The sequence below is a fragment of the Festucalex cinctus genome, chromosome 2, assembly GCF_051991245.1.
Source record: "Festucalex cinctus isolate MCC-2025b chromosome 2, RoL_Fcin_1.0, whole genome shotgun sequence".
NCBI lineage: Eukaryota > Metazoa > Chordata > Actinopteri > Syngnathiformes > Syngnathidae > Festucalex > Festucalex cinctus.
The window spans coordinates 42,036,949-42,053,680 of NC_135412.1; the positions used below are offsets into that span (position 1 = coordinate 42,036,949).

Below are 16,732 nucleotides of genomic sequence, written 5' to 3' on the forward strand. Positions count from 1 at the left end.
AAAAGGAAATCTCGACTATTATTGTTGATTTCAAAAAATCATTAAAAATTCATGGTTTGTTATCCCAGGACCAGACCAGTTCTAAGGGACACTACACCACCCCAGGTATCCAGCCAAAGTACTTTGAACAAAATCTGATGTTGCATTTCAAAATAAAACTCATTTGAACATTGCAATCTCGACTATAATCCCTGATTTCAAAAAATCATTAAAAATTCATGGTTTGTTATCCCAGGACCAGACCAGTTCTAGGGGACACTACACCACCCCAGGTATCCAACCAAAGTACTTTGAACAAAATCTGATGTTGCTTTCAAAATAAAACTCATTTGAAAATGAAATCTCGACATTAATCCCTGATTTCAAAAAATCATTAAAAATTCATGGTTTGTTATCCCAGAACCAGACCAGTTCTAAGGGACACTATTATTTTATTACTATATCATTAGTATTATTATGGGAGTGGAATGGAGAAGAGCGGAAACACGCACACACACTCAAGCAACGTTTTTGAGTCATCGGAGTGCCACTGTCTGATCAATATTTAAACGGATGACATCAAATGCAGTCAAATACAGTAATTTAACAATATGACATTCAATGTGAAAGCACATACAATATATACATACATATATATATATATATATATACATATGAAATTCTTTTGTCATTTTTAATGCTGCTTTTGCTGATGTTTTAGATTTTTATTGAGGCACCAACAAAAGATTTTGGTATCATGATAACACTAATTCACATTTGGCATAAAGGGCAAAACCAGTCTCGTTTTCGGACATTTCTCAATTCTTGTGATGTCATTCCTAGGCACTGCACATGGTACCACCTTCCGCAGCCGTTACATTGGATCTAATCAGAGGAAAAATTGAAAAACAAATTATTACAAAACACTTTAATGCAACAATACGTATGGGCAAATTTTAACAAGGACAACTCGATAACATGTTTTTTTTTTTTTTTTTAATTACTCACTACAAATTGTATTTTCCAAAACCTGAACAAATCTAACTTCTATGGACTTCACAAACTAATGTGCCACTAATATACAGCAGGACTAAATGAAAAAAATATATTCAAATACATAATATGATCTTGCAAAGTAAAACTCACCCAGTGTGTTACAGGAGGACCTGTTCCAGGCGGTTTGGTCATTGAACACATGCCACAGTGTATGGAGATATCAAATACTACAACATAATGAAAGCAAATATCAGTTAATGTATATATAATTTATTTTATTTTTTTTTAATTCACAGTCCTGTAGGTATGCTGTTTGAAATTGTTATTGAAATTTTAAATTCATCTGTGGAGAAAGAATACAGACATATCTTTCATATAGTCACACATTGTGGTACATTGCATGAACAACTGCATAAGTAATGTCATTCAGGATAATCCGTTGTGTTAAAGACTTAATATTAATTAAGCATGTACCTGTATTCATAAGAATTGTTTGGCCAATCAATGTATTGATGATACAACTGCAGAAAAAATGTTTTATTATGGGTGATTAGTGATCACTCTTAAATAGCCTACCAGATTCTTTCAGTATCTTTAAAGCCAGTCTTCTTCTCTCAGACGCCATTTCCACACTCGATGTCCTGAACTTCATGCAAGGAATGTCTGGGAAAGCCTTCATCAGTTCCATTGCCATCTGAAACACAAACAGCTTTTCTTGTCTTGTGGGATTGACCTAATTGTTTAGGGTACACAATTCATAAATACAGTTTATACAAGGCAACATATAGTGTAACTGATTGTTTTTGTATGTAACTCATTATATAGCTACATAAGCCAAATACACAACCAGTGACTGTCCAATATTTAATGACAAAGTAGATATTAATTACCAAGGTAACAATAACGCCACAGCTATTGCCATCCTTCTGGGTGGGATGGGACAGACACCCTCCTTTCCATTTGTTGTCCACCCAGTCTGACTTTCCATAGCAGGTTCTCCTCATTATTAGGTATTCACTGTGTTTGATAAAGGTCACAAGAACAACAACTTTCACACTGTAAAAATAATTCAAAATAGTGTGTAAATAGTAGGGAATATTGGCCATTTTGACGAATATCAGTATCAGCCTTTTTTAAAAATCTGACGGCCGATAAAAAAAATCAACCTAAAACCATTTTAATCACAAAGAACTATTTACTTAAATTTTCAGTTAACTTTATAAGAGAAGCTGCTGATGTTGCGAACTTTGTGAACCATTTTTTTCTTAAAAAGTTTGAAAATTTAAGTGTGAAGATTTCTTTTTTTTTTATTTGTAGAAAACGATAGAGAACTATAGTATTTCCTTGTTTAAGTTTCTATTTAACTTTTTAAGACGTACTTATGACTTTGGAAGCTCTCTCTGAACATTTATTAGAAATTTAAAAAGGGATGTTTATTATCTAAGATAAGAAAAAAAGAAAAAAAGATACATTTTGACAGGTCTGAAAAATTGTTCAATAAACATGCTATAAGACATGACAACAAAGTCAAGATTGCCATTTATATATTTTTTAAAAAGTGGACACCAATATCTTCTTTCACCCCTTTTTACTGAAAATTAATATCGGCTCCAAATATCGGATATCAGCCACCTTGACCACTAATAATCGGCATCGGTATTGGCCCTAAAAAAAAGATTGGTCTATCACTAGTAAATAAATTTAATTATTTGAAGATACATTTATGGTACTGAATATGTGATGAAAGGGGTACATTACATTGAGGTACAGACTATGATAGAGAAGGTCAGCACCACAGCAACTGTTTGAAGAGATGGAAGTGCAGTATACATTGTAAATACCTGAATTTTTTGGCAGCAATGTTGGAATCCGTTGCGTCAGTGTTGCTCAATGGATGGACAGACGGACTGAACATTGATTTCAGGCAGTGGTTAATATAAACAATACAACCAAAACATAATTTTCCAATCAATACTCAATTAAAATCGAGGCACTCAGTGGGAAGAAAAAAAAAAGAAGTACAACCCACATTCACATTAATATTAAGATGAGAAAAAATATTTAGATTAATGTCGAGATTTCATTTTTCAATTGAGTTTTATTTTGAAATGCTACATCAGATTTTGTTCAAAGTACTTTGGTTGGATACCTGGGGTGGTGTAGTGTCCCTTAGAACTGGTCTGTTCCTGGGATAACAAAGCATGAATTTTTAATGATTTTTTTAAAATCAACAATAATAGTCGAGATTGCAATGTTCAAATGAGTATTATTTTGAAATGCAACATCAGATTTTGTTCAAAGTACTTTGGTTGGATACCTGGGGTGGTGTAGTGTCCCCTAGAACTGGTCTGGTCCTGGGATAACAAACCATGAATTTTTAATGATTTTTTGAAATCAGGGATTAATGTCGAGATTTCATTTTCTAATGAGTTTTATTTTGAAATGCAACATCAGATTTTGTTCAAAGTACTTTGGTTGGATACCTGGGGTGGTGTAGTGTCCCCTAGACCTGGTCTGGTCCTGGGATAACAAACCATGAATTTTTAATGATTTTTTGAAATCAGGGATTAATGTCGAGATTTCATTTTCAAATGAGTTTTATTTTGAAATGCAACATCAGATTTTGTTCAAAGTACTTTGGCTGGATACCTGGGGTGGTGTAGTGTCCCTTAGAACTGGTCTGGTTCTGGGATAACAAACCATGAATTTTTAATGATTTTTTGAAATCAGGGATTATAGTCGAGATTGCAATGTTCAAATGAGTTTTATTTTGAAATGCAACATCAGATTTTGTTCAAAGTACTTTGGTTGGATACCTGGGGTGGTGTAGTGTCCCCTAGAACTGGTCTGGTCCTGGGATAACAAACCATGAATTTCTAATGATTTTTTGAAATCAGGGATTAATGTCGAGATTTCATTTTCTAATGAGTTTTATTTTGAAATGCAACATCAGATTTTGTTCAAAGTACTTTGGTTGGATACCTGGGGTGGTGTAGTGTCCCCTAGAACTGGTCTGGTCCTGGGATAACAAACCATGAATTTGTAATGATTTTTTGAAATCAGGGATTATAGTCGAGATTGCAATTTTCAAATGAGTTTTATTTTGAAATGCAACATCAGATTTTGTTCAAAGTACTTTGGTTGGATACCTGGGGTGGGGTAGTGTCCCCTAGAACTGGTCTGGTCCTGGGATAACAAACCATGAATTTTTAATGATTTTTTTAAATCAGGGATTATAGTCGAGATTGCAATGTTCAAATGAGTTTTATTTTGAAATGCAACATCAGATTTTGTTCAAAGTACTTTGGTTGGATACCTGGGGTGGTGTAGTGTCCCCTAGAACTGGTCTGGTCCTGGGATAACAAACCATGAATTTTTAATGATTTTTTGAAATCAGGGATTATAGTCGAGATTGCAATGTTCAAATGAGTTTTATTTTGAAATGCAACATCAGATTTTGTTCATGACACGACGAGGAGAGGTAGGACTCAGACGCAGGATAAAGGTAGGCCACAAAGGCAACAGATTTATTGCCGGTCAGCAGCTGTCTCCTCTCACACTGAGAGGAGAAAGGGGGATCAAAAAGTGGAGAACTAAAAACGCTCCACTGGGGAGGAAAAAACAGGCAAAAGGAACAAGGCAAAACAACAAGGCAACAGGAACAAGGACTCGAGGACTGTGGGACGCTTCCATGCACTAACTGTGACACTTCGGCACTGAGGGTAGAATGTGGGTGGCTTTTATTGTCAGTCTGATTGGTGGCAGGTGTTCGTAATCATGGGCGGGGACCGGTGATTATGGAGCGGCAGGAAGGGTAAGTGACCTGGAGTGATAGGAGAGTTAGGATTTTCACAATAATACAGGAAACATGGATAACAAAATAAAAGCATGGCCTGTCACGCAGGTGGCGGCGTGACAGTACCCCCCCCTCAATGGCCGGCTCCTGACGGCCATCCGACCCATAGAGTCCAAAACAAGGGCGGGCGGAAGGGGGCACGGAGGTGGGAACACGGCCCACCCCTCCGTCCCAGACAAAAGGGCAGTCCAGGAGGGCGACCATGAAGCCAGACAAGGGGCCGTTCAGGATGTTCCCGATAGAAGAGTCCGCGGGCGGACTTGACGTGACTTGGCGAGGCGTAGCAGACGTGGCGTGGCAAGCTTGGCAGACTTGACGAGGCGTGGCAGGCTTGGCAAACGTGGCAGAATTGGCGTGACAGGCTTGGCAGACTTGGCGAGACGTGGCAGGCTTGGCTGGCTTGGCAGACGGGGCAGACTTGGCGTGGCAGGCCAGGCTGGGCCGACCTGGCGTGGTGTGGTAGACTTTGGCGTGGACGGCTTTGGCGTGGACGGCTTTGGCGTGGACGGCTTTGGCGTGGACGGCTTTGGCGTGGACGGCTTTGGCTTGGTCGGCTTTGGCTTGGTCGGCTTTGGCTTGGTCGGCGTGATGCAGAGACTTGGCGTGACCTGATGCAGAGACTTGGCGTGACATGATGCAGAGACTTGGTGTGGCTCAGGGTCTTGGAGATGCGCCCGGCAAGACTCGGGGGCTTGAGGCGGTGACTGGCGAGGTTCAGGAGCGAGAGACTCAAGGGTGACCAGGTTGACTGCGGCTGAGGATGCACTGGTCGCTGATTGGTCCAAAACGTGATCCCTACAATCTTTTCCCCAATCCAGTATATTCCCGGAGTTCCAGTCAATTCGGGGGTTGTGTTGACGTAGCCAAGGATATCCCAGTACCAAAGTGGGAGACGAAGCTTGGATTACGTGGAAACGGAGATTCTCGACATGTTGTCCAATTTGTACTTCCAGGGGTTCGGTGATGTGGGTGATGTTGAAGAGCTCCTTGCCATTCAGGGCTCTGGCCTGGATGATCCGGGGAAGGGGTTCGGTGGTGGCTCGTACTTGCTCAACGAGGCCCCAGTCCATGAGGCTCTCGTCGGAACCGGAGTCGATGAGTGCTGGCATGTCAATGGTCATAGCATGGTGGCGTATCTGGGCTTGCGTGATTCGTGTCTTAACAGGTCGGGGTGACGGGAAACTCACCGGTGAACCTCTTTTCACGGTGCAAGTTCCCACCAGATGACCAAGTTCACCACAGTAGAAGCAGCGGCCTTCTTGGCGGCGACGCTGTCGCTCCTCTGTGGTTAACTGGGCCCGACCAAGCTGCATGGGTTCCTCCTCGACGTTCCGCACTTCCCTTGGCGCAGGTCGGGGAGGCAAGATGAGCTGTGGCATTTCAATTTCCATTGGCGATGACAAGGGGGTTGGTTCTACCCTTCTATGGTGGCCGCTGGACTTGGTCAACTCCCGTCGACGATGATCAGCCCGGATCGCTAGGGAGATCAGAGCATCCAAGTCGGTGGGAAGGTCCACGGGTATCAGGAGTTCTTGGATGGCGGGTGAGAGTCCTTTCAGAAAATGGTCCTGTAATGCTGTGGAATTCCAGCCACTGTTTGTGGCCAAGGTGCGAAAACGGATTGCGTAATCGTTGACGGGTCCTTTGCCTTGTTGGAGCCGGCTCAATGCTCGTGCCTTCTCTCGGTCATTGTTGTCGGGATCAAAGACCTGGCGCAAGGCGGCTTGAAAATCCTGTACATTCTGGCAGACCGAGGAGCCCCTGGCCCATTCCGCGGTTGCCCAGGTCTTAGCTCGTCCAGTCAGGTGGGACACCATGAAGGCTACCCGGGACCGAGCTGTGGAAAATGCCTGTGGTGAGTGTTCAAAATGGATGTCACACTCCGTGAGAAAGGTCTGACATTGTCCAGGTTCACCGGAGTATCGTTCTGGGGAGGCCAGTCTCAATCCTACCCCGATGAATGACGTGGTCGGGACAGAGAGTTCGGGGAGGGGTAGCTGTCCGGTGGGGGCTGGAGCCCGACGCCGCGATTGGCTCACCAGTTCGTGGACCTGGCTCGACAGCTCCTTCAGCTCCGAAATCACGGCTTGCTGAATCTTTTCCTGGTTGGCAAGCCGGACCTCTAGGCTCTGCAGCGCAGCCTCGACCTTTCCTGCTGGGTCCATGCTGGCCGAAGTGTACTGACACGACGAGGAGAGGTAGGACTCAGATGCAGGATAAAGGTAGGCCACAAAGGCAACAGATTTATTGCCGGTCAGCAGCTGTCTCCTCTCACACTGAGAGGAGAAAGGGGGATCAAAAAGTGGAGAACTAAAAACGCTCCACTGGGGAGGAAAAAACAGGCAAATGGAACAAGGCAAAACAACAAGGCAACAGGAACAAGGACTCGAGGACTGTGGGACGCTTCCATGCACTAACTGTGACACTTCGGCACTGAGGGTAGAATGTGGGTGGCTTTTATTGTCAAATTTTCAAAGTCCCATGCTGGCCAGAATTTTTTCTAAGTCTGATGCCTGGCCGAAAATTTTCAAAGTCCCATGCTGTCCAGAATTTTTTCAAAGTCCCATGCTGGCCAGAATTTTTTCTAAGTCTGATGCCTGGCTGAAAATTTACAGTCCCATGCTGGCCAGAATTTTTTCAAAGTCCCATGCTGGCCAGAATTTTTTCAAAGTCCCATGCTGGCCAGAATTTTTTCTAAGTCTGATGCCTGGCTGAAAATTTTCAAAGTCCCATGCTGGCCAGAATTTTTTCTAAGTCTGATGCCTGGCCGAAAATTTTCAAAGTCCCATGCTGTCCAGAATTTTTTCAAAGTCCCATGCTGGCCATAATTTTTTCTAAGTCTGATGCCTGGCTGAAAATTTTCAAAGTCCCATGCTGGCCAGAATTTTTTCTAAGTCTGATGCCTGGCCGAAAATTTTCAAAGTCCCATGCTGGCCAGAATTTTTTCAAAGTCTGATGCCTGGCTGAAAATTTTCAAAGTCCCATGCTGGCCAGAATTTTTTCAAAGTCCCATGCTGGCCAGAATCTGATTGGTGGCAGGTGTTCGTAATCATGGGGGGGGACCGGTGATTATGGAGCGGCAGGAAGGGTAAGTGACCTGGAGTGATAGGAGAGTTAGGATTTTCACAATAATACAGGAAACATGGATAACAAAATAAAAGCATGGCCTGTCACGCAGGTGGCGGCGTGACAGTTCAAAGTAGTTTGGCTGGATACCTGGGGTGGTGTAGTGTCCCCTAGAACTGGTTTGGTCCTGGGATAACAAACCATGAATTTTTAATGATTTTTTGAAATCAGCAACAATAGTCGAGATTTCAATTTTCAAATGGGTTTTATTTTGAAATCCAACATCAGATTTTGTTCAAAGTACTTTGGTTGGATACCTGGGGTGGAGTAGTGTCCCTTAGAACTGGTCTGGTTCTGGAATAACAAACCGTTGTTTTTTTATGATTCTTTATTTTAAACCATAAACCAGGTGTTGCGCTGCTTTTATTTTGAAGGTGGCCAACGCAGGGGCACGTCGGCACGTTACCGTAATGCACAGTATTAACAATCGTTGGGGCGGCTGGCTTGACTTCGTCTTTTCGAGTGGCGGCTGGCCTGACCGCAGTCCGGTACTGGTGCGCACACGCACCCGGATGTAGCCAACATGTTTGTCGCTCCTCTTAGGGTTCCGCGCTCGGAAAATGTTGGGGATTTAACTCAGGTTAGCCTCGGATGTACACTCCAGCGATAAGTTGGATCTGACGTGGAGCTTTTCCATGTGGATTCGAGGATGCAAGAAGAAGATGAACTGCCAGAAGGTAATAATAGAGAACAAATTGGGAAAAACGGTGGAGAGTTGGTGCGCTCTTGTGTATGTGCGTGCTTGTGCGCGCGCGTATCAGCGTTTATTCACCATAACTGGAGTACTAAATGAAAGGACAGTTGTCAACTTATTTAAATGAAAAATATTTTTTTCAGATTTTGGCATCAATTTTTCTGTAGCAAAGCCTGCATTCTGTAGTACAGTGTGTACAGTGTTATTTGAAATGGCTTGTACGACCCCCCTCGCTCCCAAATAGCCTACAATATAAAAGTGGTTAACAGTTGTTACTTGTTACCCAACAATTGTCACATCCACTCATAAGATACATTTCCATATGCCCTATTATCATACAAAGTGAATGACCTAATGTTTTAAAATGCAACATGTCTCTTGTATTTTATGTCATGGGAAAAAAACGTAATTGATCTGTTTAACAGAATGGTAATGAACAACAAAAGCACATTGTTTTATTTCCAATTCCAGCATATATCACGATTATAATGGGAACTACTGATAACACCTGATTGTGCAGGCAGCCTTGAGTCACACACTGACAGTCTGAATATAAATGTGTGTTTGAATGGTTGTCTGTCACATTTTATGCCCTGTGATTGACTGTGGACCAGTCCAGTGCATAGTCAGCTGGGATAGGCTCTACTTCCCTGTAATCCTGAGCAGGATAAGTTAAAATGGATAGATGGAAGTTTCATCAGAGCTTCTTTTTGCTCAATTTGGACCCCAGTTGTCTCTATAGCCACGTGCATATTATTTAGACTCGTTATTGAAGACTTGCTTTTTGGAGGAAATGACATTATATTCTCTGAGCTGCTGTGTGCCAAAGAGATGAGTCAAGGGCACTGTCTTTTTAACTCTCAGTTTGCATTGATTTTAATGACTCGCATTCATTCTGTCACGCCGCCACCGGCGTGACAGGCCATGCTCTTATTTTCATAGTCATGTTTCCTGTGTTATTTTGAATTTCTGATTCCCTTCTCACCCCAGGTCACTTGCCCTTCCTGCAGTTCACTAATTACCGGTCCCCGCCCATGATCATGTCCACCTGCCACCAATCAACCAAGACAATAAAAGCCACCTGCACTTTCCCCTCAGTGCCGAAGTGTCACAGTCAGTGCATGGAAGCGTCCCACAGTCCTCGAGTCCTTGTTCCTGTTGCCTTGTTGTTTTGCCTTGTTTTTGTGCCTTATCCTCCACAGCGGAGCGCCCTTAGTTACCCCTTGTGCCTTGAGCCTTGTTTCCTCCCTAGCGGAGCGCCTTTAGTTGTCCCCTATACCTTTTGCCTGTTTTTTGCTCCCCAGTGGAGCGTTTTTAGTTCTCCACCTTTTGATTCCCCTTTCTCCTCTCAAGTTGAGAGTAGACAGCTGTTGGCCGGAAATAAACCTATTGCCTTTGTGGCCTACCTTTATCCTGCGTCTGAGTCCTACCTCTCCTCGTCGTGTCAGTACACTTCGGCCAGCATGGACCCAGCAGGAAAGGTCGAGGCTGCGCTGCAGAGCCTTGAGGTCCGGCTTGCCAACCAGGAAAAGGTTCAGCAAGCCGTGATTTCGCAGCTGGAGGAGCTGTCGAGCCAGGTCCACGGACTGGTGAGCCAATCGCGGCGTCGAGCTCCAGCCCCCACCGGACAGCTACCCCTCCCCGAACTCTCTGTCCCGACCACGTCATTCACCGGGGTAGGATTGAGACTGGCCTCCCCAGAACGATACTCCGGTGAACCTGGACAATGTCAGACTTTTCTCACGGAGTGTGACATCCATTTTGAACACTCACCACAGGCATTTTCCACAGCTCGGTCCCGGGTAGCCTTCATGGTGTCCCACCTGACTGGACGAGCCAAGACCTGGGCAACCGCGGAATGGGCCAGGGGCTCCTCGGTCTGCCAAAATGTACAGGATTTTCAAGCCGCCTTGCGCCAGGTCTTTGATCCCGACAACAATGACCGAGAGAAGGCACGAGCATTGAGCCGGCTCCAACAAGGCAAAAAACCCGTCAGCTATTACGCAATCCGCTTTCGCACCTTGGCCACAAACAGTGGCTGGAACTCCACAGCATTACAGGACCACTTTCTGAAAGGACTCTCACCCGCCATCCAAGAACTCCTGATACCCGTGGACCTTCCTACCGACTTGGATGCTCTGATCTCCCTGGCGATTCGTGCTGATCATCGCCGACGGGAGTTGACCAAGTCCAGCGGGCACCATAGGAGGGTGGAACCAACCCCCTTGTCATCGCCAATGGAAATCGAAATGCCACAGCTCATCTTGCCTCCTCGACCAGCGCCAAGGGAAGTGCGGAACGTCGAGGAGGAACCCATGCAGCTTGGTCGGGCCCAGTTAACCACCGAGGAGCGACAGCGTCGCCGCCAAGAAGGCCGCTGCTTCTACTGTGGTGAACTTGGTCATCTGGTGGGAACTTGCACCGTGAAAAGAGGTTCACCGGTGAGTTTCCCGTCACCCCGACCTGCTAAGATACAAAGAATCACGCAAGCCCAGATACGCCACCATGCTATGACCATTGACATGCCAGCACTCATCGACTCCGGTTCCGACGAGAGCCTCATGGACTGGGGCCTCGTTAAGCAAGTACGAGCCACCACCGAACCCCTTCCCCGGATCATCTAGGCCAGAGCCCTGAATGGCAAGGAGCTCTTCAGCATCACCCACATCACCGAACCCCTGGAAGTACGAATTGGACAACATATCGAAAATCTCCGTTTTCACGTAATCCAAGCTTCGTCTCCCACTTTGGTTCTGGGACATTCTTGGCTACGTCAACACAACCCCCGAATCGACTGGAACTCCGGGAACGTACTGGAATGGGGAAAAGACTGTATGAAACACGTCTTGGACCAATCAGCGACCGGTGCTTCCTCAGCCGCAGTCAACCTGGTGACCCTTGAGCCTCTCTCCCCTGAACCTTGCGTGTTGCAGCTTCTTCCCCCTGAGCCTCGCCGGGCGCCGCCTCAAGCCCCCGAGTCTCGCCGGACGCAGCTCGAAGACCCTAAGCCACGCCAAGTCTCTGCATCGCGTCACGCCAAGTCTCTGCATCACGTGACGCCAAGTCACTGCATCACGCCGTCAAAGCCAAAGCCGCCAAAGCCGTCCTCGCCAAAGTCGTCCTCGCCAAAGTCGTCCTCGCCAAAGCCGTCCTCGCCAAAGCCGTCGTCGCCAAAGCCGTCCACGCCAAAGCCGTCCACGCCAAAGCCGTCCACGCCAAAGCCGTCCTCTTTGCTCCCCTGTGCTCACGCCAAACCACAGCGTTTTATTATTTATGCCACGTGTGAAAGCTTGAGGGGGAGTGGTGAGCTTTAGATTGAATTGTTAGGTTGATTACAAAAAATATGTATACAAAAGATGTCGCTTAATGACACAAAAATACTATGCATCATCACCAAAATTCACATGCACATTAGAGATGTCAAAAAGAATAAATTAATCGACAAGTAATTGATTATCACATTAATTGACAACTATTTTAATAATTGAATAATCGTTTTTGGAGCCATTTTTTTTCATTTCAAATTGTCCAAATCGTCTGATTTCAGCATATCAACAGTAATTGTTCACTGATAGTCCTTCATACAAGAAGACTGATTATCTTCTGTGTTTAATCAAAACGTTTTTGGGAGTGAAGGACAAAGTATTAAAAACGTATTTACACATTTTTGGGTGGGAATGAGTTAAAATAAGTGTTATATTGTTCAATTTATGTTGTAATTGGTTATTATACGCAAAAATGGCTTTAGAAATGCTTTTGATGCTTGCTAACCTTTAAGACACCAAGTTTCTTGCAGAAATGCTTTTATAGGTTAGTCATGTTGCTAAGGATATTGGATATTTATTGCTAATAGGTCACCTCTCTCTCATTGTCGTTACAGGGGCACAGTATGCCGGAAACAAAAGGACCACTTCCTCTGCTGATGCCTCAGCCCTGTGGTCAGAAAGCCAAACTCATCTGCACCAACTCAGTCCACCTGAGCCCCTGCACGCCCCCGCCAGCAGTGGCAAGCCTGTTGGCTCGTCTTATGGCCTCCTGGGAGCAAAGAGTGGCACCCATGTACCCGGTGCCACCGGCTCCGGCGTAAGCCCGGTCCTCGCTTGGCATGCCGCCATCAACGCGGCTCGCCAAGCGCAGGGCGATGTTGCGAAGACTGACTCGAGTCCGCAGCACTCAGCGAACGCCACCGGAGGGGCACCCGTTGGCTTGTTGGCACAGAGAAAGAGGCAGCAGTATGCTAAGAGCAAAAAACAGGGTGGGTCCACGAACAGCAGGCCACCCAGAGCGTTGTTCTGCCTCACCCTCAACAACCCCATCCGCAGGGCCTGCATCAGCCTGGTGGAGTGGAAGTATCCTTTCGATGTTTGCTTGGGGTTGTTGATGAAAAAGATAAACAGAAAAGCTGTGTGAGTACATTATTGTAGTCTTTCTTTTGGAACAGCAATCCTGGAAACTTTTCGACAACGCCGTACACTACAGAGTTTCATGAATTTGGCTGAATTACTGAATTGTAAAGATCCTAAATAGTGGCAACTAAATTGTACGTTCACTCTACCTGATTTTGTGCAACTGGGAGCATGTATAAACATGGTGGGAACCATTGTACAGGTAGTCCTCTAGTTACGAACATTCAACTTGCTAATGTTTCACAGATGCAAACAACGGCTGACTGATGTCTATAAATACCGTATTTTGCTCGCAAGTTATTATTTTTTTTAAGTGCGCACCACATCATACATTAAGGTACGGTACTGTACTGTAGTTCCCCTCTCTGCCACAACCCTGCCGAGCAGCACTGCGCCATTTGCACAATTCATCCTACCTCACTTTCCTGTGATGCACGGCACAGGAGCCACGTACTCTTCATACACCAAATATAACAAAAGAATAAATAAAATAATAAAATTAACTCATTCACTGCCAGACCAGTTAAAAAGGATTATTTACGTCTATAGCCGTCAATGGCACTGAATGAGTTAGGATATAATAATAATACAATGTATTGTTTTAATTGAATTTATGCACTAAATATACACAATATATACCGTATATAAATTGTTTCATTTTTTATTTTTAACATATTTTTATTATTTAATTAAAAAAAATAATTTTATAAAATTTAACTTCAAATTTAATGTGATTCGACTTAAAAGCAAGTTCGACTTACAAACAACCTCTCGGAACACATTGTGTTCGTAAGTTGAGGACTACCTGTATTCACAAAAGTTTTACTCTTTCGGAAGCGGTGATGTTTTTCGCTATGGATAACTCGGGATTGCACCGCAAGTGCAAAATAAAGATGGAAGTAATGGAATTGGAAGTGTTAATGGAAGACAAACAATCAGTTACAGAAAAGAAATCTCTCTGATAATTTTGAGGAAGCCAGCAATCCCCAAAAATCCTTGAAGAAATCGAATGTCGATTAGTATTGTGAAACAAATTGTGTTTGACCGTAGAGATTCCACATGATATCAAAATCCATCACCATAGTTGCCTTGCTTTTGCGCATTGGTGGTGTAATTAACCTACGATTTTGGCGAAATATTGTGTAAGGAAGAACACATTCCATTTTAATTTGGATGAGAGTATAGACAATGTTCAATGATGTTCTCGAAAAGTGGAAGCCAAACATCTGTTTGTCACGTTTAAAAAACTGCGCATGCGGAAGACCATCCTACCAGCTCTCCTGCTAGTCTGGGGGAAATGCTTCTCAAATGTTGCTAACATCGGAGCTCATCTTCATCATCATCTTCATCAGTCTCTGCAGCCGGCCTCGCTTTATACGGATGTCCTCTTGCGGCTCTCAGCTATTTTCAAAGTATGCGGTCAGCTCGGTGGAGCTCTACAACGATGAATGGCAGAATCCAACGCTCACTACACGAAGCTAGCTACATGCTACAAACACTCGAAGTGCGCATGCGCAGCTAGGAACGAGCACACACGAGGTCGTTACGCAGATTGATTGACAGGAAGACGCAGCCACAAAAATATCCTTGAACCCACCTTTAACCTGGCAATAGCCAGATGGATATTACATATCCTCTCTCCACACTAAATTTGTCAGGAAAAAGCGGGACATTATGTACAATAATTCGAGCTGATTGGAGGATGCGACATTCTACACGTTTGTTTTAACCAATCATGGCCACACGGGTGAAAATTTCGTGCTCGTTCTTGCCGAAGGGGGGAAAAGCACGAACATCTTACCAGCTAGAAATGCACGAAGCGCCTCTCGTTGTTCAAACATTCAACAAGGAAACAGTGAGTAATTTTGCGAGAACAGAATTGTAGCGTCCATTCGTCCATGTTAGGTTTTACCATTCCCGAACCACCAGTGGTTTGGGAATGGTGGTTATCTGCGGGAGCGGTACAAGATGTATTCTCCGGAGTTTGTGAACTCACAAATACCACGAGAATTCATCTTGCGAGAGCAAGGTTAAGACAATGTACAATTTGGTGCTAATCCAAATTGATTTTAATCTGCCAGCATTGTTGTGAATCTGTGCTTACATTAAAAACCTTCCTTAACAATTTGACTTTCAGACCATTCGATATATTTATACTGCTGTCTATTTTTGCCAACTGCGTGGCCTTAGCCATCTACATCCCTTTCCCTGGAGATGACTCCAATTCCACTAACCAAGAGCTGGTACGTAAAACTCAAAGTATACAGTGTGTGTAGTGATATCATGGATCAACTGTTTACTGCCTTGCACATGGTGTCTTTGTACCAGAACAGCAGGTTTGCCTTTGAGGGTCATGTCATACTGTCAATCAATCAATTATTGATTGATTCATGTTAGCCTGGCACAGTGGTGCAGTGGGGTTAGCACATCTGCATCTCACTCAAAAGTATAGCGGCTTCAAGTCTTGGCTTGGGATGCATGCTTGTGTCGGGTTTCTCTCTACTGTGATTTCCTCACAAATATCCAACTTATAAATGTTGGGTTAATTGTAGACTCTAAATTGCCTACAGGTGTGCATGAGGGAGCAAATGGTTGTTTTTTCTTTACAGTATGTGACTTACAGTTGACTGACAATCAGTTCAAAGTGTAATCAGTTGAGCCCTAAACAGGAGAAGTGGTCAAGAAATTTTTTTTTTAAAGGCGGTTTCTACATGTCCTTAGAAGACCTTTCATTCAGTGTTTGCTTTCTTCTCTGAGCCTTGCAGGAAGCGTGTGTTTCTGTAGAGCGAGAGGAATTGATAGTTGGGCACAGGGAAACGTTGCATGTTCCTTCAACAGATGGGGATTACTCACTGTGTGTGTGCGTGTGCACTCATCGCTGGAGCACAATGCACTGTGCCTGTGTGTGTATAAGTACATCGATAGGGACATGAGATATTTCATTTTAACACCCATAACATAACACCCAATAATAAAAAGAATTCTCAAGAGGATATACCGGAAATATAAAAAAGGTTGTTAAATGTGTTTTAACTTGGATGAAACAGTTGCCATTGTTAAAACTTTGTAATATTAAAGGCAATATAAGAGTAAAATTAAGTTAACCACTGCTAATTACAACAATAAAACGGAATTGTAAAGGTCAGTTGCGTATACTTTACGACAAGAATGTACTATACCCAGTGTTGTGGAATTCAGGTCCAGAAAGTAAAAATCCTGAAAGAGGTTGGATTTAGCCAGAGGTGCTCGTTTACCTGCCAGTTGAGTAGAAGCACCTGTGGCTAAAGCCATTCTGTGGCAAGGTTCAGACTTTCTGGACCAGGATTTCACAACCCTGACTATACCTCATCCATCTCCTTTTCTGAAATTCTTATTGTTTCATGTGAAAAAATGATTAGCACATCTTACATAACTTTGACACCAAGTAGTGACATGTTACCATTCAGTTGTCACCACTGAATCCGTCACATGTTGCGGTAATGATGGAATGTCTCTATTTTGCTTTTGAATGCTTTCCATGCTGTTGGTGTTTGCTGGCGACGGTCAACTGGACAAAACTGAATCATGCTGTGGACACACAGAATGACAGTCACTGATAGTCACAGCTTCAACAGTTGAGCGAAATTGATATCCTGAGTTACGACCTCACTGTAGTTTCAACCTGTAATACGAAAT

General features: G+C 43.9%; 1 protein-coding gene and 1 long non-coding RNA gene across 8 annotated transcripts in view; one reads left to right on the plus strand and one right to left on the minus strand.

Moving 5' to 3' along the window:
• Positions 1 to 16,732, plus strand: part of cacna1db (calcium channel, voltage-dependent, L type, alpha 1D subunit, b) — a 240,290-nt gene that overhangs the window by 1,631 nt on the left and 221,927 nt on the right. For all 7 annotated transcript variants that reach the window (XM_077515154.1, XM_077515155.1, XM_077515156.1 and 4 more), the window contains exons 2-3: positions 12,532 to 13,000; positions 15,195 to 15,300. In XM_077515154.1, coding sequence (XP_077371280.1) covers positions 12,532 to 13,000; positions 15,195 to 15,300 — 575 coding nt within the window. The remainder of the gene's footprint in view (positions 1 to 12,531; positions 13,001 to 15,194; positions 15,301 to 16,732) is intronic.
• Positions 667 to 3,045, minus strand: LOC144013191 (uncharacterized). Its single transcript, XR_013282166.1, has 5 exons — positions 2,817 to 3,045; positions 1,866 to 1,992; positions 1,552 to 1,669; positions 1,126 to 1,202; positions 667 to 864 (listed from the first exon to the last, which is right to left on the minus strand). It is a non-coding gene; the product is annotated as an uncharacterized LOC144013191 (long non-coding RNA).